General features: G+C 46.7%; 1 protein-coding gene across 7 annotated transcripts in view; it reads right to left on the bottom strand.

Moving 5' to 3' along the window:
* The window catches only part of COL24A1 (collagen type XXIV alpha 1 chain), a 158733-nt gene extending 142567 nt beyond the window's left edge, over nucleotides 1–16166 (bottom strand). For 2 of the 7 annotated variants that reach the window (XM_064515977.1, XM_064515979.1), the window contains exons 1-5: nucleotides 15991–16164; nucleotides 11230–11270; nucleotides 10073–10137; nucleotides 9405–9479; nucleotides 1473–2758 (exon numbers count right to left, since the gene is read on the bottom strand). In XM_064515977.1, the coding sequence (XP_064372047.1) occupies nucleotides 1473–2758; nucleotides 9405–9479; nucleotides 10073–10137; nucleotides 11230–11270; nucleotides 15991–16056 (1533 nt within the window). In that variant the 5' untranslated portion in view covers nucleotides 16057–16164. Of the gene's footprint in view, nucleotides 1–1472; nucleotides 2759–9404; nucleotides 9480–10072; nucleotides 10138–11229; nucleotides 11271–11883; nucleotides 11902–15990 lie in introns of those variants that run through there. The other 5 variants (XM_064515983.1, XM_064515982.1, XM_064515980.1 and 2 more) reach the window with 5 other exon arrangements.
* Between the last annotated feature and the right edge of the window lie 235 nt (nucleotides 16167–16401).

Below are 16401 nucleotides of genomic sequence, written 5' to 3'. Positions count from 1 at the left end.
TTCCTATAAGTTCCTGTGTGTTTTGAACTCTCCAAATCATCTGTCACCTTTGACACTGTACGTATAGCGCCAGTATCCGGCATAATCAGATTTTTGCTTAGAGTTTCTTTGAAACATAAACAATAAAAAATAACAACAGCACGGTCAGCAGACATTTCTGTGCCCTGTGAAAGAGAATGGATCTAGTGTTCTTGGCTGTAACTGACTGAAATCAAGATGTACAATTTTTAAATATCTGCTACAAATCAAAACTAAGCCTTAAAAATGAAAATTAGCAACATTTTGATGACAGTTAAGTACTAAGTGATATGCCCATATACAAACTATCATAGGGGACAAGAAAAAAAGAAAAAAGGAAAAAAAAAAGACTGGTATGGCATTCAGAAAAGATTAAGCAAAAGCACTCCTGGATTAACTTGAATTATTTTTTAACACATTTTCAATCCCTTAGCATCTGTATCTTGTTTAAAGTAGAAACTGAACTTTTAAATAGGCTTTCAGTTGCTGATGACTAGTCTCAAGAAAAAAAATACTTCAGTGCTGACAGAATATGAGATAAATTTACGCACACATTCAAACATGTATTTGGAGCTACTTGACACATATGAAATTACTTTCCAGTAATAGCCCCCCACACACACAAAAAAAAAAAAAGAGAAGAGGAAGTAGAATTATCTACTCTGTGCTATGGTTTACAAGTTTTAACCAAAAACTCAAACAAGCATTGACTATCATATTTCTCAGGCTAAGCAGGAACTGCTGTTCTCTCTTGCCTGTAACTTCATATATACTTCGTTTTATGTATTAGAAAGTTTCTGATCCTTGTGCACACAGAGAAAGGACAAATCAGCTTCTATTAAAAGCACTACTGTGCATTTGCAATTTTTTCAGGGATCTCTTAGCCCAGTAACTGAAGAAACAACACTAACATAAGAATGTTCTACATTTATCAATTCACATGTAGGTTTCCATGACCCTGCAAATTCGGGTTAAGAATGGTTTTCCTGGTCTAGAACCTGCACTAGTTCTCTTCTACAATTACAAGTTTTAAGAGCATTGCTCAACTGAGAAAAGTACATCATTCCTCCCAACAGTCCATTTGTTCTTTGCATGGATCAGTCTCTACTTTTGGTACTGTATAAATCTATCCTGTAATTTTATTAAGTGAGCAGTCTCCATAATTAGCAGTTACAAACATCTAGCTGCATTTCAAATCAAAAAAAAAAGTCTGGCTTGCGTACCACTTCACCAGAACTGAATGCCTCTGCACTCTGTAAATAACAAAAATACACAACACTTATGCCAAAATTACATGCTGGAAAGAGACATACTTAAGGCAGACAAAGATTTGTACAGTACAGTCGAGAGAAGTTGCAGTCACAGCTCTGGCATGCTTTGCAAGGTTTATTTCAAAGCCTTTGTTATATGCATGTTGCTGCATTATAATAAAAAGGGTAGTAAAGATAACTTACAGGAGGCCCAGTTTCCCCCTTTGGACCTCTGATATTTCCCATTTCAAACATTTTGTCAAGATCTTCACAGTCATAAGCATAATTAGCAATATCTATTTCATAACTGCTTTCTGTGTGATAAGTCTCATCAGCATCGAAGGCACCTTTCTCCCATGGACCGAGCTGGTTACCCAGTGACAGGTCAGCACTAGCACTATACCAGGTCGTGTTTATGATTTGCTGCTTTTCAGTTGGTTCATCTACATGCTGCTTTGCTTGGCCCTTTCCTGTGCTTTCGCTCTGTTTTACAAGGGAGATCAGAGAAGGCTCACTTTTTCTGCCAGCATCTTCCATGGTATTATCTGAAATATTTGGATATGACACTGTATTTTTTTTAGCGACGTTTCTGTCTTCGCTCAGCTCGTGCTGCAGGAGGGGTGGACTGACACTCTCCTGGAGCCCTGTTTCAGGCCAAGTTTCCAGCAACAGAGGTTTGGCCTCCCCAAACTCCGATGCAGACACATTTCTTGACTCCAAGTATTCTGGCGGAGAGTGAATCTGAGCAATGTTGGTAACAGGAGTGTTTGATGCCTCTTTCCTGGTACCTTCAGACGGGTTTTTCTCACCAACTTTTTTCCTCAAAAACATGTCCAGCCCATCTGACTCACGTGGAGCTTCTGGCAGAGATCGATAGGTTTCCGCCTGGCGACACTGCTGTTTCACATATTTACAATAGTTTGCAGAGGCTGCTGCAGAGGGAATAATATCTAGCTGACATATAACTCCTTCAAAGCTGACAGAGTGAGAGTTCATCCTTCCCAGGGTAAACAAACCATCCAGGGCAAACGCCTGCACTTCTGAAAGTGCTTCCCTGCTGTAGTATTTCCTTCCGCACTCGGCAAATATGGAGACAGTCTTGTCCCTAACGCCAATGGCAAACGAATGCCACTGCTCATTATGAACGCTATACTCAAAATACACGGGCTGCTTCCCTCCAGTGTACACCGCTACTTTTCTTGGTAGCAACTGGACGCCAAACTGCAGTCTACTTCTGTTCCTAATACTGAAAAGAAAAGCATTATTCACGCTGTAAGAGTACAGCCCAACCAATATGGTGAACTGCTGCCCTAGATGCGATGGTAGGACTTGCACGACGGGGGACTCGACGTGGGCCTCGCTCGTTAGGACAACTCCCGGCACAGCTAGACGAACCCCCTGAGGTAGCGGAGAAGATGTCGAGGGTGCTGCTGCCTCCGAGGGCTGTCGAACGTCTTTCGCAAGGCCTAATTGGTGAAGGACATCTATTGCTGTAAAAAGAAATAAAGGCATGTTGTTGGATTTCATTTTAAAAAATTCATCTCAACTGAATTAAAAGTTTATTCCCAAGTTAAGATCCATATGAACACATATGCACATGGCATCTTAACAACTCCGTACTTCACAGAAGGTATATACTGCGTACCATGAAGCCACCAAATCCCTACAGCAAGGCACACCAACCTTTCATGTAAGTCAAACACAAAAGTAATTATGGTCAGCTTTGGAGGGGGGGGGGGGGGAAGGGGGGAAAGGGAGTAGTGACCACTGTGGGTTAGTTCATACACGAAATGGAAATATCCCCAGTTGCTGTCCTCAGCCTTTTAACAACAGCCAGCAAACACACTTTCTCGCTTCCTTAGTCATGCATTTGGGTAACCTTTCCTACCCTTTGAACAGATGAAAATTTTTTCATTTTAGCTAACTTTTGCTTCTGCAAAAGCAATAAAGCCCTGCTGTTCCTCTTGGTCTGAACAGTAGCAATGAAAATACCGGAGCCTTAAAAAACTCCCTATTTACTGACAGCGTAACACCGCGGTGCTGCTCCACCAGGCAGCGGGGGGCTCGGAGCAGGGCGCAGCGGTAACCCCCTCGCGGCCCACGCGCGCGAGAGCTGCTGCCCTCCCCCGGGGAGGCACCTCCCGCCCGGCGAGGCGCCCTGCCACTGCCCAGCGGCTCTCACAGGGGATTATTTTCCTAGCGGGATCACCCTCGATTGTACGCGTCTGTGCCAAAAGACCGCCAGACAGAAGGAAAACAAATCCTTGCGCGGGGAGGGAGAGAGAGGCCCTAGCAGAGCGAACCTCCTCCTGCTCCACGCGGGCTGCGGACCAGGCGAACGCGGCAGCGTGGCAAGAGAGGGGAGACGGCAGCACTGCCGCCGCCTCGACCAGGCTGCGGACCAGGACCGCACGCAGCCACCACCCAGCAGAGAGACGCCCGCTGCCCATCAGTCTGTGTCCTTGGGCTCTGGCACACAAGAGCCCCCATAGCAGATCTCCTTGGGCTCTGGCACACAAGAGCCCCCGTAGCAGATCTCCTACAGTGTGGACGGGCAGTGGCGTTTCCACGGCTTTGTATGCTGACACACCGTGTGCTGCGAGCTTGGCCCTTTAGCCCTCTCCTCAGACTGGGCCCGTACTGTATCTCCGTCTTCACCTAACTGGCAGACCCACAATTACCCACCCTCCCGATAAACTGAAATTGTTTCAACAGTTTAAAAGTGACAACACGGAACCTAAATATGGGCAACTTTTGCACAAAAGCCTTGCACTATGTGCTAAAACCCGTGTAAATGCAGTAGTGCGGTCCCACACCGCGTTCATGGCACGCCAGCTTTCTGAGGCGAGTCAGAAAGATCCCCTCCCGCCTGAGCTGCGGTAAGAAGTCAGACCACTCTCCTCCCAAAGGAGGAATTGGTGGTCAAGGAGGACTAAATTTGGTACCGCCTGAGTCGGATTTAGCCATGCTGTAGCCAGGGCCCATAAACACCTTCTGCATTCAGGAAGAGTGTAAAGACACCATCGGATCCCCTCCCGGTAGGAGCTGAGGATGCTTCCCCAGAGGCTTCCCTGTAGGCCGACATAATAAAACAGCCCTTAAGGCATTGATTGATAAAACTGCTTGTCTGGGTGTTTGTGAAAGATGCCACAGAAATACTGCAGAAACTGAGGGAAAAAAATTAAGCAAGGAAATAAAAGGCAAGTATTGGTCATCTGATCCTGAGAAAAGACTGAGAGAGCTTTTGATCCGAGTCTTGTTCAAAAAAGGCGTTGAGTGGCACAAAAATCCAGCGGGCCAGCATGAACCTCATGAACTTCACAGAGGTAGGACCAGACGAGCTCCAGAGGTCCCCTCTAACCTAAACTTTTCTGCAATTTCATTCTTCTGATTTGCTGTGGAAGGCAAGCTGGACATGGTACAGTTTTCGGAAATAAAGAGTATTACACAGAAGCAAAATATGATATCCTTTTTTTTAACCTCTCTAACTGGAATAACTAGCTGGGTTTGAATTTCAGTGAAGTGCATATATTAGAAGTGACTAGCAGTATATTAAACAATTGCACTGATTTAATAACCCTGATTGGGAGAAGACTAGCACTTTCCATAGCATTTAGCTAATGGCACCCTTTCCTTTGCAGTTTGTGCTTATATTAAGTAAATAAAGCTATTAAATGATATAACTAGAGCTGGGAGTGACCAATAGAAGCTAGTAGATTCTCTGCCAAATTAAATGAAGACAGTATCTGAAACAAATGGATGTTCACTATTTTAGTGGAAAAAAAAGGTTTCTTTTCCCAGTCCTCCCTCTCTCTGTTTATTGAATGTATTCATAGCAAACTGTAAAAATAGACAGATGTTGGCTTAGCTTCTACAGTAAATTATGAAGAGAGCTTGAGATTTCCTTGAGAGTGGTTTATAAATTGGAACCAAAAGCATCAACCTGAATGCACTGCACATCTTGAAAATTAATTACACACCTTGTAGTGTTTCTAGTTATGTTAGAGATTTGCAGACATGCCAGGATTATCCTGGCGGGTAGCCAGCACAGAGCGAGGCATGGGGAAAGCATATTTTTGCACAAAGTCATCCATACGCCAATTTTTCAAGATGTTCTGCCTCAGAGCAATTAATTTACAAAGGCTGCATTTTAATCTGTCAAACTGATAACAGAGGCTAGGTTACAGCACAGCTTTGAAGCCTAATGCATCTGCTAATGACCAGGCACACTTTGCCAGGGCCTGCGTCCCGCCTGGTCCCTATGTGGTTACGGAGGGGAAAGCTGTGTGTGTGTTACCCTTGCGCGAGCTAAGAAGCAATGAGCCCCTGCGCTCGGGGGGACATGGAGGTCGGACACCCCAGGGGCTTGAGAGGCAGCTCCAGCACTTTGTGCACTGGCTGCCCGAGCCAGCCGGCTGTGCAGAGGAAAACCAATAAAATGGTACCCTGAAAGCTGATAATCAAACTTAGGCCTGTATTGAAACAGCACATTGGAAGCCTAGATATTTGACACGTATTTCTATTTAAAAGTAACAGTGCACACACGATTTTTACAAAGTATAAAACAAAAAGCCTCTCGGACTGGCTTAAAACGGTTCATTTTAAAATGATATTTTGGAGCATTATTCCTCAATATCAAGCTATGAGCAAAATCACCAAAGTTTAGACAACTCTGGTTTGAAAAGGGTACATTGTCTAAAAGTTATGGAAAAAAGGAAAAGCATTCGAGAACATGATGAGAAACAAAACAGATTCTCCACATCTTGCAAATGGATTGCTATGAGCAATGACAGGTCTCAAGGAGGCTAAACACAAAGAAATGTTGTGTGAAAAACAACAGCAGAAGACTAAGCATCAATTAATTACTCCTTGCTGACTTGTTGCCCATTAACCCACCTTCAAGCCAAAAGACTGTTCCAAGCTTTTTTGGCCAGTCATTTCATTTCTGGTCCTGTGTGTATATATATGTATATACTTTTTTTTTTTAAGCTTTCAGAAGCTCTTGGCAGTACACAGGGTTTGAAGAGCGTGCAACCCTCTTAACTCTTCCCCCAGCATGACAACCACTATTTGCTTTATGTATCAGTAGTCGGTTTTCTTTGTTTATCAATGTCTGCACAACATCTGCCTTCACTTACTGTTCACTCAACCCATTAGTCCCCCAAATTGCAATGGCCCATTTCATTGAAAGAATATTTGGGGGGGGAGAGGGTCAAGTGCTTTCTTTCCGCCTTCCACGATGTCTCTCAAAAATTCAGAGAGTTCTTCCATCGTGAAAGGAGGGGAAAGCTAAGATGGGCTTTGGTAAAAATCTTCTGATCCCCTTGTTGATCCCCAGCACAATCCCCAAAAGGAAGGTGGGGAAGAAATCCGCTCTTCAGTGAGTGTATCAGTACTCACTGGCCTTCAGCTTGTTTATACTCTGTGTGGTGGGATGTTATCTTACACTGGGGTACTAGAAGTCTCTTTAGCTGAGGAAGCAGCATCTGTAGCAGCAGTCCCCTTCAACATTAGTTAGCCTTTTTACTCAGAGGGGCTGAAAGAGAAGCAGTCCAGTCACTGACATTTACCCCTACGGCAGACGCTTCTTTAGCTGGAAACAATGGGTGGGGAAACGTCTGTTCAGCCCTGCAACCGCAGACGAGCAATGCTCCGTTTGGGGAGCGGCGCAGTCTTACTGAGGGGAAGGGGCACACTGCTAGACCAGGCTAGAAACCGTATGCACCTATTTTAAGGAATTAAACCGTATCACTACGCAACACTGTCAAGATATTGTACAACAGCTATTTAGCCATTCTGCATCGCTATTCTGTCTGCACCTGGGGTTGGTTACACAGGGAAACACGGTTGCAACTGATTCCCTCCTGGACAGCAGGCAGAGTAACTAGCAGGGGAAAGCCCATGTATAGCACCCTACCAGAACAAATAAGGCACAGCTTCTAAGCTAAAACATGCACAAGTTGTCTCCTCAGTTCAGCAGAGAAGGAATATTAATTATGATAGCTAGCATCTGTGTATTTGGCAGAATACTCAGAATACTCTTTTTTTCAAAATACAAGTGCCAAGAAAGCTTTAAAAACAGCCTAAGTGTCAACGTACTCCTAGTGGGCGGTATCCTGTTCCTGGACAAACTCCAAGCGACGTGAACAGAGCACTGCTACCGCTGGATCTGTTAGGTGCTTCAGCTGAAGGATAGACTTGAGTTGTTTTAACTTTTTATCTGTCTATAAGAGCTTCTTCTTCTGAATCACTTTTTATTTTTGAGAAAACTGCTTTGTTCACTTGTATTTCCTTCCTCAATGATTTTGAGATCTACAGTTCATTTACAGGATTCTCTAACTAGAGATTTTTGACTGAATTTTGGCAGGTGCACTTGTTCAATCACTTTTTCATGAGCCACCATTTTTGGATCCTCTAAAGCAGAAAGCTTTACAGATAAACCACATTGTTTTCAGGTGGGTTTCCTAAGCAAATGAGTTGTGCTATCTGCATGTGGTACGGTCCTACCACTTCTAGGTTCCTTAGCCATCTTATACCAAAACTGATGCAAGAGTGCAGTGTCAGACTTGGACACACAGAACTGAACCAGAAGACACAAATCCCTTAGATATGAGGCTTCCTTGGTCTGCTGTTCTCAGAATTACTTCTTGCAACCGTGCTTACACACTCAGCAAACAAAACTGCATGAGGGATGAAATTCACCCGGGGCAGAACGTTGTTTTAAGGCTCAGTGCATCATTTTAACCCCAACCAAGCACTTAAAAAGAAGCTAAATAGCGCATGGGATCTGTGCACAGGCATGCATTTCCGCTCAGTAAAGCTTCTCATATGGCGATTTGGGACTGCTCTTGAGCAAGGGCAGTAATAGAAGAAGGAAACCTCCTTCATCAGCTGACGATGGGAGGAAAAAAAAAAAGTCAAATTAAACATGTTGGATCTGTTACTTAAGCCAAGACTAGACTGGGCTTCAGAGTTAACAGGAGGCTATGCATTCATGAACACACTGCAGCAGAAGATTAGTGTCCTTTGCCCTGTGTTTTTGGAGGCTTTACCCTATTTCTGCAAAGCTCTACACATGGATGTGCTCTTCTGCTGGACACATGCGTTGTAACAAGAGCTGAGCATCTCATCTGAGCGGCTGATAAGCTCCAAACTGCACTCACTTCTGCAGCTGTGAAATGCAGGGACAGCATCCAGCTTTGTACATCTCATACTGCTTTTCCTCTGCACTTGCGAGCACAACGCAGAAAGTCACCTAGCTCTGCAGCAACTGCACATTTCTTTCACCAGGGCAGACTTCTCCATAAACCCTCCACAACTTTGACACCAATTTTACAAATGACCAACTATCAACCTAACTGCAGCAGTCATCATCATAGTCAACAGTATCTAGATATGCCTTACAGTAATAAGGAACATTTGAGATTAAGCAATTACTACATATTAATGCTAATTACTACACTTAAAGCAAATCCCCTCATGCTTCCCAAACCTGTCTATGAAGAGATCTCATCACAGCACACCTCCACCCCATCAGAAAAAATTTGTAGACATGAATGAAAACTGTGTGCATTCCTCCATAACAGAACACCTGTCTCTCTCTCCCACTATACTGGGACAGTGCAAACCGCCTCCTTACATCAGTCTCTCTGTCCCTGCTCCTATCCAGACCCCAGCAGTGCAGGCAATGCACATCTGTGGGTGCTGCCCTGATCAGGCAAGCTGACAAGTTTTTTTTTTTTTTTTTTCCTCCTCTGATGCAGAACTTGGCTCAGCTGTTAGAAATAGCTGGAAATTCCCACCATCACAAAAGCATATGTCCCCCATTTAGCTGAATGGGAAAATCAGCAAACAATCTTGCCAGGCAAACAGTGAACAGAGCATGGAAGGCAATGGAAGGCCAAACTACATGGGGAAAGGGAAAAAATACACGGGGGGGGGGGGGGGGGGGAACACAATAACAAACTTGGCCAAGCACAAGGAATAAGGAGGGAAAAGCACTGGTGAGACCAGTGATCTCAGGCTGCTGAGTAATCCCAATAGGGCTCTAGGAAATGGGATCAGGAATTAGTCCTGTCCTAACCATGTGATCCAGCTGTTTGTATTCATTTGGCAATTTGCGGTTAGCACACTTACCAGCCAAGGATGAGCTATTTCTTGCTTCACCTGTATGGTGAAGGGACATGGTAGAAAACTGATGCTGCCACTCTCCTGGCAGATAAAATTAAACGACATGTTAGCCTCCATCAGTTTGTGATGGTAATATTTCACAACTGTCTCTAATGTAAATAGCACATCTGGCAGAGTCGTCATAGCTGGCGGACAAAAGACACAACCCTATTTCCTCACTAACATCCGTATCTGAATGCAAAATCGCATGAATGTACAATTTCCACTTTTTGCATTAATGATGCCAGCCTAGACTAAGCCTTTATTATACGCAGTGGTTTGCTCGCAAAGCCCTAAGAAGTGCAAAGGTAACTTAGTCATAGCTTGCCACCCCCAAGAACACCCACTTGCAGTGAAGACACAATCAAAGCCTTCTCACTGTACAAGACTTCTCTTTTATGAAGAGTTTGCTTAAATATGTAAGCAATTTCATGGACAGAAAATCTGAGTAATTTTCAAAAGGTCATCTTTTCCAAACTGGTTAATTTAAACTTGTGCTCTCATTGTGCTTTATCTGAATTTTGATTAGTTATAATTAAGGAACTGAACCTAAGATCAGTAATAACAACAGCCATACACTCTTTTCATCTAGATAAGGATTATCCAAACATTCTGGTATAAGAAAGCATTCTCACCTTGTTCAGGTAGTTGTGCAACACCAACAGCTATACATATTGCAATAAAAAGGAGGAAGGTTTTCCTAAAAGGAGGAAAAAAGAAAAAGAAAAGGACATGTGAGAAAAATATCTGAAATTTCAGAACTCCAAGATTTAGAATGCCCAATTCAAAGACCAAAGTCAATGGAAAGACACCAGTGACTTCAGCAAGTTCTGGATCAAAGCCATCAGGCCCTCGCACTGTGAAACTTTCCACTGATGCTGAAGAGGCGTTTTATACAAAGATCAAGGATTACGTAGGCCTTCATATCTAATACATGTATTTTACACTGGCCACTATTAATAAAGCAACTGTATCCCTTTTAAAATATATTTTGGTACAGCAATCTTCAAATAGGAATACTGCTGTACATTAAATTTCTTTATGGAAGAAATATTACTTTAAAGAAACCATAAAACAAGTGACAAGTTATTGCCCATAGAGACATTAGATACTTTTTTCCCCCCAAGGTACCTATCATCAGTCTTATCACCATATTACATCATTTTACCACAAATGAAAATTTTGTGACACTTTTTTTTTAATATGATAAAATCTCTTGTCAGGTCACGATCTTATAAAGTATAAAAATCCCATAACAATTTGACTTAAAAGTTCATGCTCAGATAGAAAGGCCTAATGTTGAAGGGCACTACAAGCTCACTGATTGCAACCGACATAGTCTATATGGATCTTATTCGATTTACGTCCTTGGAATCTGCTTTTAATGAGGGCATCAATAATGCTAAATCACTGGGTTCGGCAGAAGGAAAGAATTTGTTTTTACTGTGGTTAAAAACAGAACATCTGCTATTTTTTAACTCTGTTTTCATATTAGCCAGATTAGCAGCTAATCACATGCTCTTATCAGCAACTGAATCCTTTACTAATTTAGAAATGCATTTTCTGTTGATGTACCATGGAACACCCAGACACGGAAACTGGTTTAAGTGACAATAACAGCAACCTATATCTATTCAGTGTTAAGAAGAAATACTTCTACAAGGTGATTCTAATTATTCAGCCATTTCAAGTTGCTACAAACCCAGCTCCACAGGACGTTTATCTCCAAGCACCATGCTCATTAACACACATGACCTCATTGATTTTTCATAATATTAAACACTAGACTCACTGAAAGTGTTTGCTGGGCCATGCCAGAGAGCACTTGAGTATCTGGGGTGAAGAAAAAAGGAAAAAAAAAAAGTATTTGAAGCAACAGAGATGAAAGTAAACACCTGTAAAACTTTGTGTGACTCAGCTCTATTAGCCTACTGATTACACTTGCATGTCAAAAACAAGTGCAGGAAGAAAAACCCTACAACATTGTATAGGGACATACAGTTCAAACAGCAGTGGCAGCAAGCTTTTTCCACTAAGCATTCATTTCAAGGTTACGTTCAGCTCAAAAGTCAAGGTGTGCAAAAAACAGGTATTCCTGATGTTACAAAGACAAGAAATCTTGCTATGATTAAAAAAAAAAAAAAAAAAAAAAAAAAAAGTAGTATTTAGTGAAGATCTTAATACTCTTCTCAAGAGTTTGTCCGCTGGCTTTGGCTGCTCTGTCCTGCTCCACGAGACCCGTGGCACCGGCCCCAGCCCTCAAGCCGGCTCTGCCCCCCACTCCCGCCCGGAGGCCGAGCGTCTGTGCTGGAGGCTGGGAGAAGAAAGGGAGCTTTACAGACCCAACCAACTACCACTCCTCAGAGGTGTTTCGTCTCGAAGGACAATGAAAGAAAACAAAACAAAACAACAAAAAAGGAAAGCCCATGCTCTCCAGGTGACAGACCTCTCTGTAGCCCTTTCCTCACTTGCTGATCAACAGTCCGGACATCGGAAACGGTCATACTGCTTTTTCAGGCTAAGCTAAGCACTCCGTTATCTGAGCAGGATTTTGAATGACTGGGAACAACAAAAAAAAAGTTTTATAAAATTATAAAATTACACTAAGTGTGCCTCGCTATGATACACTACCACGTATACAATATTCGAAAGTAGGCAGCACTGCTCTGGTTGACTCCAGTAGAGAAAAGCCCGCCAGCCTTACAAATCCCCCTTGCAAGGGCAGGTTCTTCGGCGCCCTTGGCACTCTCCTCCTCATGCTTTCCCCAACCGAACAGCCACAAAACATCTACTGCAGCAATCCTGCCGCTTCTGCAAAAGGCCTAATACTGACTGTTGCTCAAAAAGCAGGCCAGGCACCGGGCCCACACTTCAGTCCTATTCTGAAGGCCAGAGTTCAAATTCTGGTGTAAGTTCACAAGTCAATAGTTTCTGTATCACACATCATCATCATTTGATCTAACTAGCTCAGGGACAGAGGTGGCACAACGTACGGGCAGGAGATGGCTGCGATAACAAGGTCCACGTACTGTACCACATCAGCCAAAAACTCAGGACCACTTTTGTTGTTGTTGTTGTTGTTGTTGACTTTCACAGGCACAGAATGGATTCTCAATTAAAGATAGCATAAAATATTTCAATTAGTCGAACTGCAAAGTCAGGATGCTCGAAGAACCCTAGAGCACAAAATGCAAAGGTGACTCCTCTTCACGTCACGACCGCCTCGTCCGCAGCCAGCCCGGGACACGCGCGGGTGCCAGCTACCTGCCTCCGCCACCGCCCAGCGAGCGCTGCAGGGAGGCGAGGAACAGAAACACTGCCAGGGCTGGAAATCGCACAGATGTAACGGGATACACAGAAACATTAACTGAGAGGTAAAGACAAATGTCTTTACGCGGCACTCTCCAGCTAATGTCAAGAACAGATGATGATCCGCTAAGGGAAAAAAGACCAGAGACAACCTTAGGGCAGGAGGTCTCCTAACGGGCGGGAAAAGTTTTTTTCCTTCCGCCTTTTTCCACAACAGGTAAAAGTTTTTGTAAATGAAGCCATGTACAGCTTAAGGTTGTACAAGGGAGCTCTCCATGGCCAGAGATGCAAGACAAAAAATGAAACGGTCCTTTTGAGGGAATCTGTTCATCCAAACCCTTCCTTCTTGGTGAGGATCGCTACACGTTACATCAAAAGCCACCTAACAGCCAGCTCGTGCTCCCCGTTCTCCCACGGGCGATGCCGCTCAGCCACCGGCAGCGCCTGCTGCACGAGGCGTGCAGGGTTTGACCTGTCCTCGGCGTAACCGCGAGGACAGAGCGAGCAGCACGCGCGGCAGCCCTGGACCACGCGCCTCAACTCAGCCCATAACTTTTGGGGAAACTGGCCCTGTTGGGATACAAGAGGAAAATGCAAAAGCATGTGGCTTGGGGACAGGAACCTCTCTGGCTGACACAAGTGCTGGCTATTTTCCCCCCACTTCTAGCAACACACAGCCAGTCTGAAGGTGTTCCAGTATCCCCTGGCTACGTCCTCTCCCAGGCTGCCTTAGTTACCGCATCCTCTCTCCTGGTTTCACATGCACACACAAGCCGAGGGCAAGTACGTAACATTATTTGGAGGAAAGAACAATCAAATGCACTTGAACTTTTCTATCACTAAAAATAGCGCTTATCTTTCTGATAATCTTTAACATGCTGTGGCTACGTGTCTCCTCCTATGAACGGACAGCAACTAGCATCGCGCTTATTTTTTCTGTTATGGATGACAGATGGCTGAGGAAATGGGTAAGCTTCAAAGCCAGTTGTAGCAAGCAACGATGCACAATCCCACCATCTGAAGACAATTCACTAGCAAACAGAGCTCAGCTTTGGTCAGCGCACAGTGCTGCAGGGGAACAGCATCCTCTTCCTTCCACAGTCTTGTTTCCTCAGGCTCAAATTTAAAAGAAGAAACACCACTAGCTGACTGGTTGCCCTTCTGAGGAGCGGTGGCCTAAGAAGTCCTACCACAGCGCCGCGGTTTGAAGAAAGGCAACTTCCTGCCTGGTGTCCCAGCCACCCTGTGAACAGCAGTTAGCTTAGGATGGCACCTTAGCATATTCAAAAGAACAGTTAACCTGGGTAGTATTTCTAAAAGTAAAAAAAAAAAAGAAAAAAAAAAACCACCAAAACCCCAAAAACCCACAAACAAACACACACACCTTTCCCCCCCCCTTTTTTTTCTAAATTGTTTTATAAGGGTGCCCCTGATGTTCTTACATTAGTTCTCTCGTCTAGATAAAGTACATGGCACATTTTCCTCTGTACTAAGTTAAGGCAAAAGTATATAGCTTGAATGGCCATTTCTGTGGAATATTCTCATCTTTCACAGTTTGTTTTTATACATTTTGCATATCTCTATGCAAAACTCCTACAGCTAAAAAGGCAAGAGTACAGAAGGCTGTTTGTGTTTTAAAATAAAATATTCTAACAATAAATTCAGTGAGCTCTGGAAGAACGCGCATAAGGGTCCTCCCCCCCCGCCCTTTCCCTTCCTCCTCCTTCATTTAACCTGCAGAGACATCCCCATACAGGTAACAGGGCAACACATCTGACCTACTGGTATTGACTTAAAAGAAGTGTTGTAGCTGCAAGGAATTGTCTGGTTTAACGCATTCTAAGGAAACCCGATCCTTCTGTGAAGGCGTCTGCTTCTCGACGTAGGCAAGCAACCAGGTTGCTTTCTCTCTAGTGAAATGCCAGGGACAAATCTTCTCTTTTATGACTAATTCCTCTGTGACTATTTGTGCAAGTCACATAAGCACCATCAGCTCTATCTATATAGAATTACAGAGATATAATGCAAATTTTGAAGCTGTCTAGGCAATATGGATTTTGAACTGAGGCAAAGCGCATCTTTGCTACTGTACTACTTCACAGCCCCTGGATTTGTGCTTCTCTATCAGCAACGTCCCTTTACAAACACTGAACAAAGCCCTTTAACGTACACTGGATTAACGGCTGCAGAAGTCCCACAGACACAGCCATTAAGAAGGAAGATCTCCCGGGAAGGCCACCGCCAGGCAGGCACCTAACAGGGGATCGCGGTTCAAGCGCACCCAGACTACACCCGGGCTCACCCGGGCAGCGCAACCCTCGCCCTGTCCCGCGCAGCGCTCCCAGCCACGGCCAGAGCGACACGAACGCTTTACAAAGGCCACACGTACTGGGAACCTCTTTAACGTGTCATTACAGCTAGAAAAAGTTCAGGATTTGCTTGCTTAGTATGCTTTTAAACAGACTAGAGACGAGCTCCGCGCTCGCACGGCGGCTGCTGACGCGTTGCAGGCACCGGTGCCAGCGGCAGCAGCACGCAAGTTCAGGGCACCTTACCCGGGGACCGCCGTTACCAGCAGTACGCTCAGCTCGCAGCACAAGCCTTGCAGGCGGCTCTCGCTCGCTGTGCTTTAGCCAGTGCCCGTGCATGCCAGCAGCGAGGACCAGCAGCCGGGTCACCTGCGGGCGCCGGCCGCGGTCCCCCCGTGCCCCGCGGCTCTCGGCTCGGGTTTCCCCGCGCTTCCCCGCGCCCTTCAGCTCACGGCCGCTTAACCCTTCCCGGGCCGCGGCGCCGGCGAGAGCCCCGCAGCCGCGCTCGGGGCTGGGGAGCGTTTGGGGGAGCGGCAGGAGCAGGGGCCGCAGGCGGGGACCGGCGGGGGCCGCTGCGCCCGTGCGGAGCCGCGCGGCGCCGGGGAGCGGGGCCGCCCCGGCCGCGAAGGCGCCTCCAGAGGCGACCGCTGCCCTGCGGAACCGGGGCCCCCTCCCGGCCTGCGCCGCTGCCCCCTCCCGGGCACCGGGGCTCCGCGGAGCTCCGCGCCCCCGGGGAGCCGCCCGCACGGCGCAGGGGCCGGGCGCCCCCCGCCAGCCGGGGCTCCCGGGGAGCACCGCCGCCCGCCGGTACGCGGCCGCGGAGCGGAGCCAGGCGCCGCCGCCCCTCCCCGCGCGGGGGTCGCGCTGCCGCTCCGCGCCCCGCCGGCGCGCCCCGTGCCCCCGGCGCCTGCCCTCGCCGCGCGGCTCCCGCTTACGTGCGCGCCGCGGGGGAGATGCTGCCACTCCTTGTCCTCTGCGCCCCCAAATGCATTTGTCTGCATTCGCCCCGGTGGCGCAGCTCCGAGCGAAAAGCGCAGCCCGCCGCCGCGCCGCGCCGCCGGGGCTCAGGTACTGTCCATGAAACCCGCCCCGACGTCCCCGCCGAGCTCCGCGCAACCCGAGGGCGGCCCGCGGGGCGGGGGCGGGGGCGGCAGCGGCGGGGGGCGCAACGGGGGCCGGGCCGGGCGGCGGGGGGCGGCAGCGGCGGGGGGCGCAACGGGGGCCGGGCCGGGCGGCGGGGGCCGGCACCGGCGAGAGGGGGCGGCCCCGGGCGCCCGCGCGCAGCGGAGCGGAGCGGAGCGGCGCTGCAGCGACTGCCGCGGCCGGCGAGCGCTCCCCGCCCGCCC

The sequence above is a fragment of the Dromaius novaehollandiae genome, chromosome 8 (genome assembly GCF_036370855.1).
Source record: "Dromaius novaehollandiae isolate bDroNov1 chromosome 8, bDroNov1.hap1, whole genome shotgun sequence".
Lineage (NCBI taxonomy): Eukaryota > Metazoa > Chordata > Aves > Casuariiformes > Dromaiidae > Dromaius > Dromaius novaehollandiae.
This window is presented reverse-complemented; position numbering and strand designations above follow the sequence as displayed.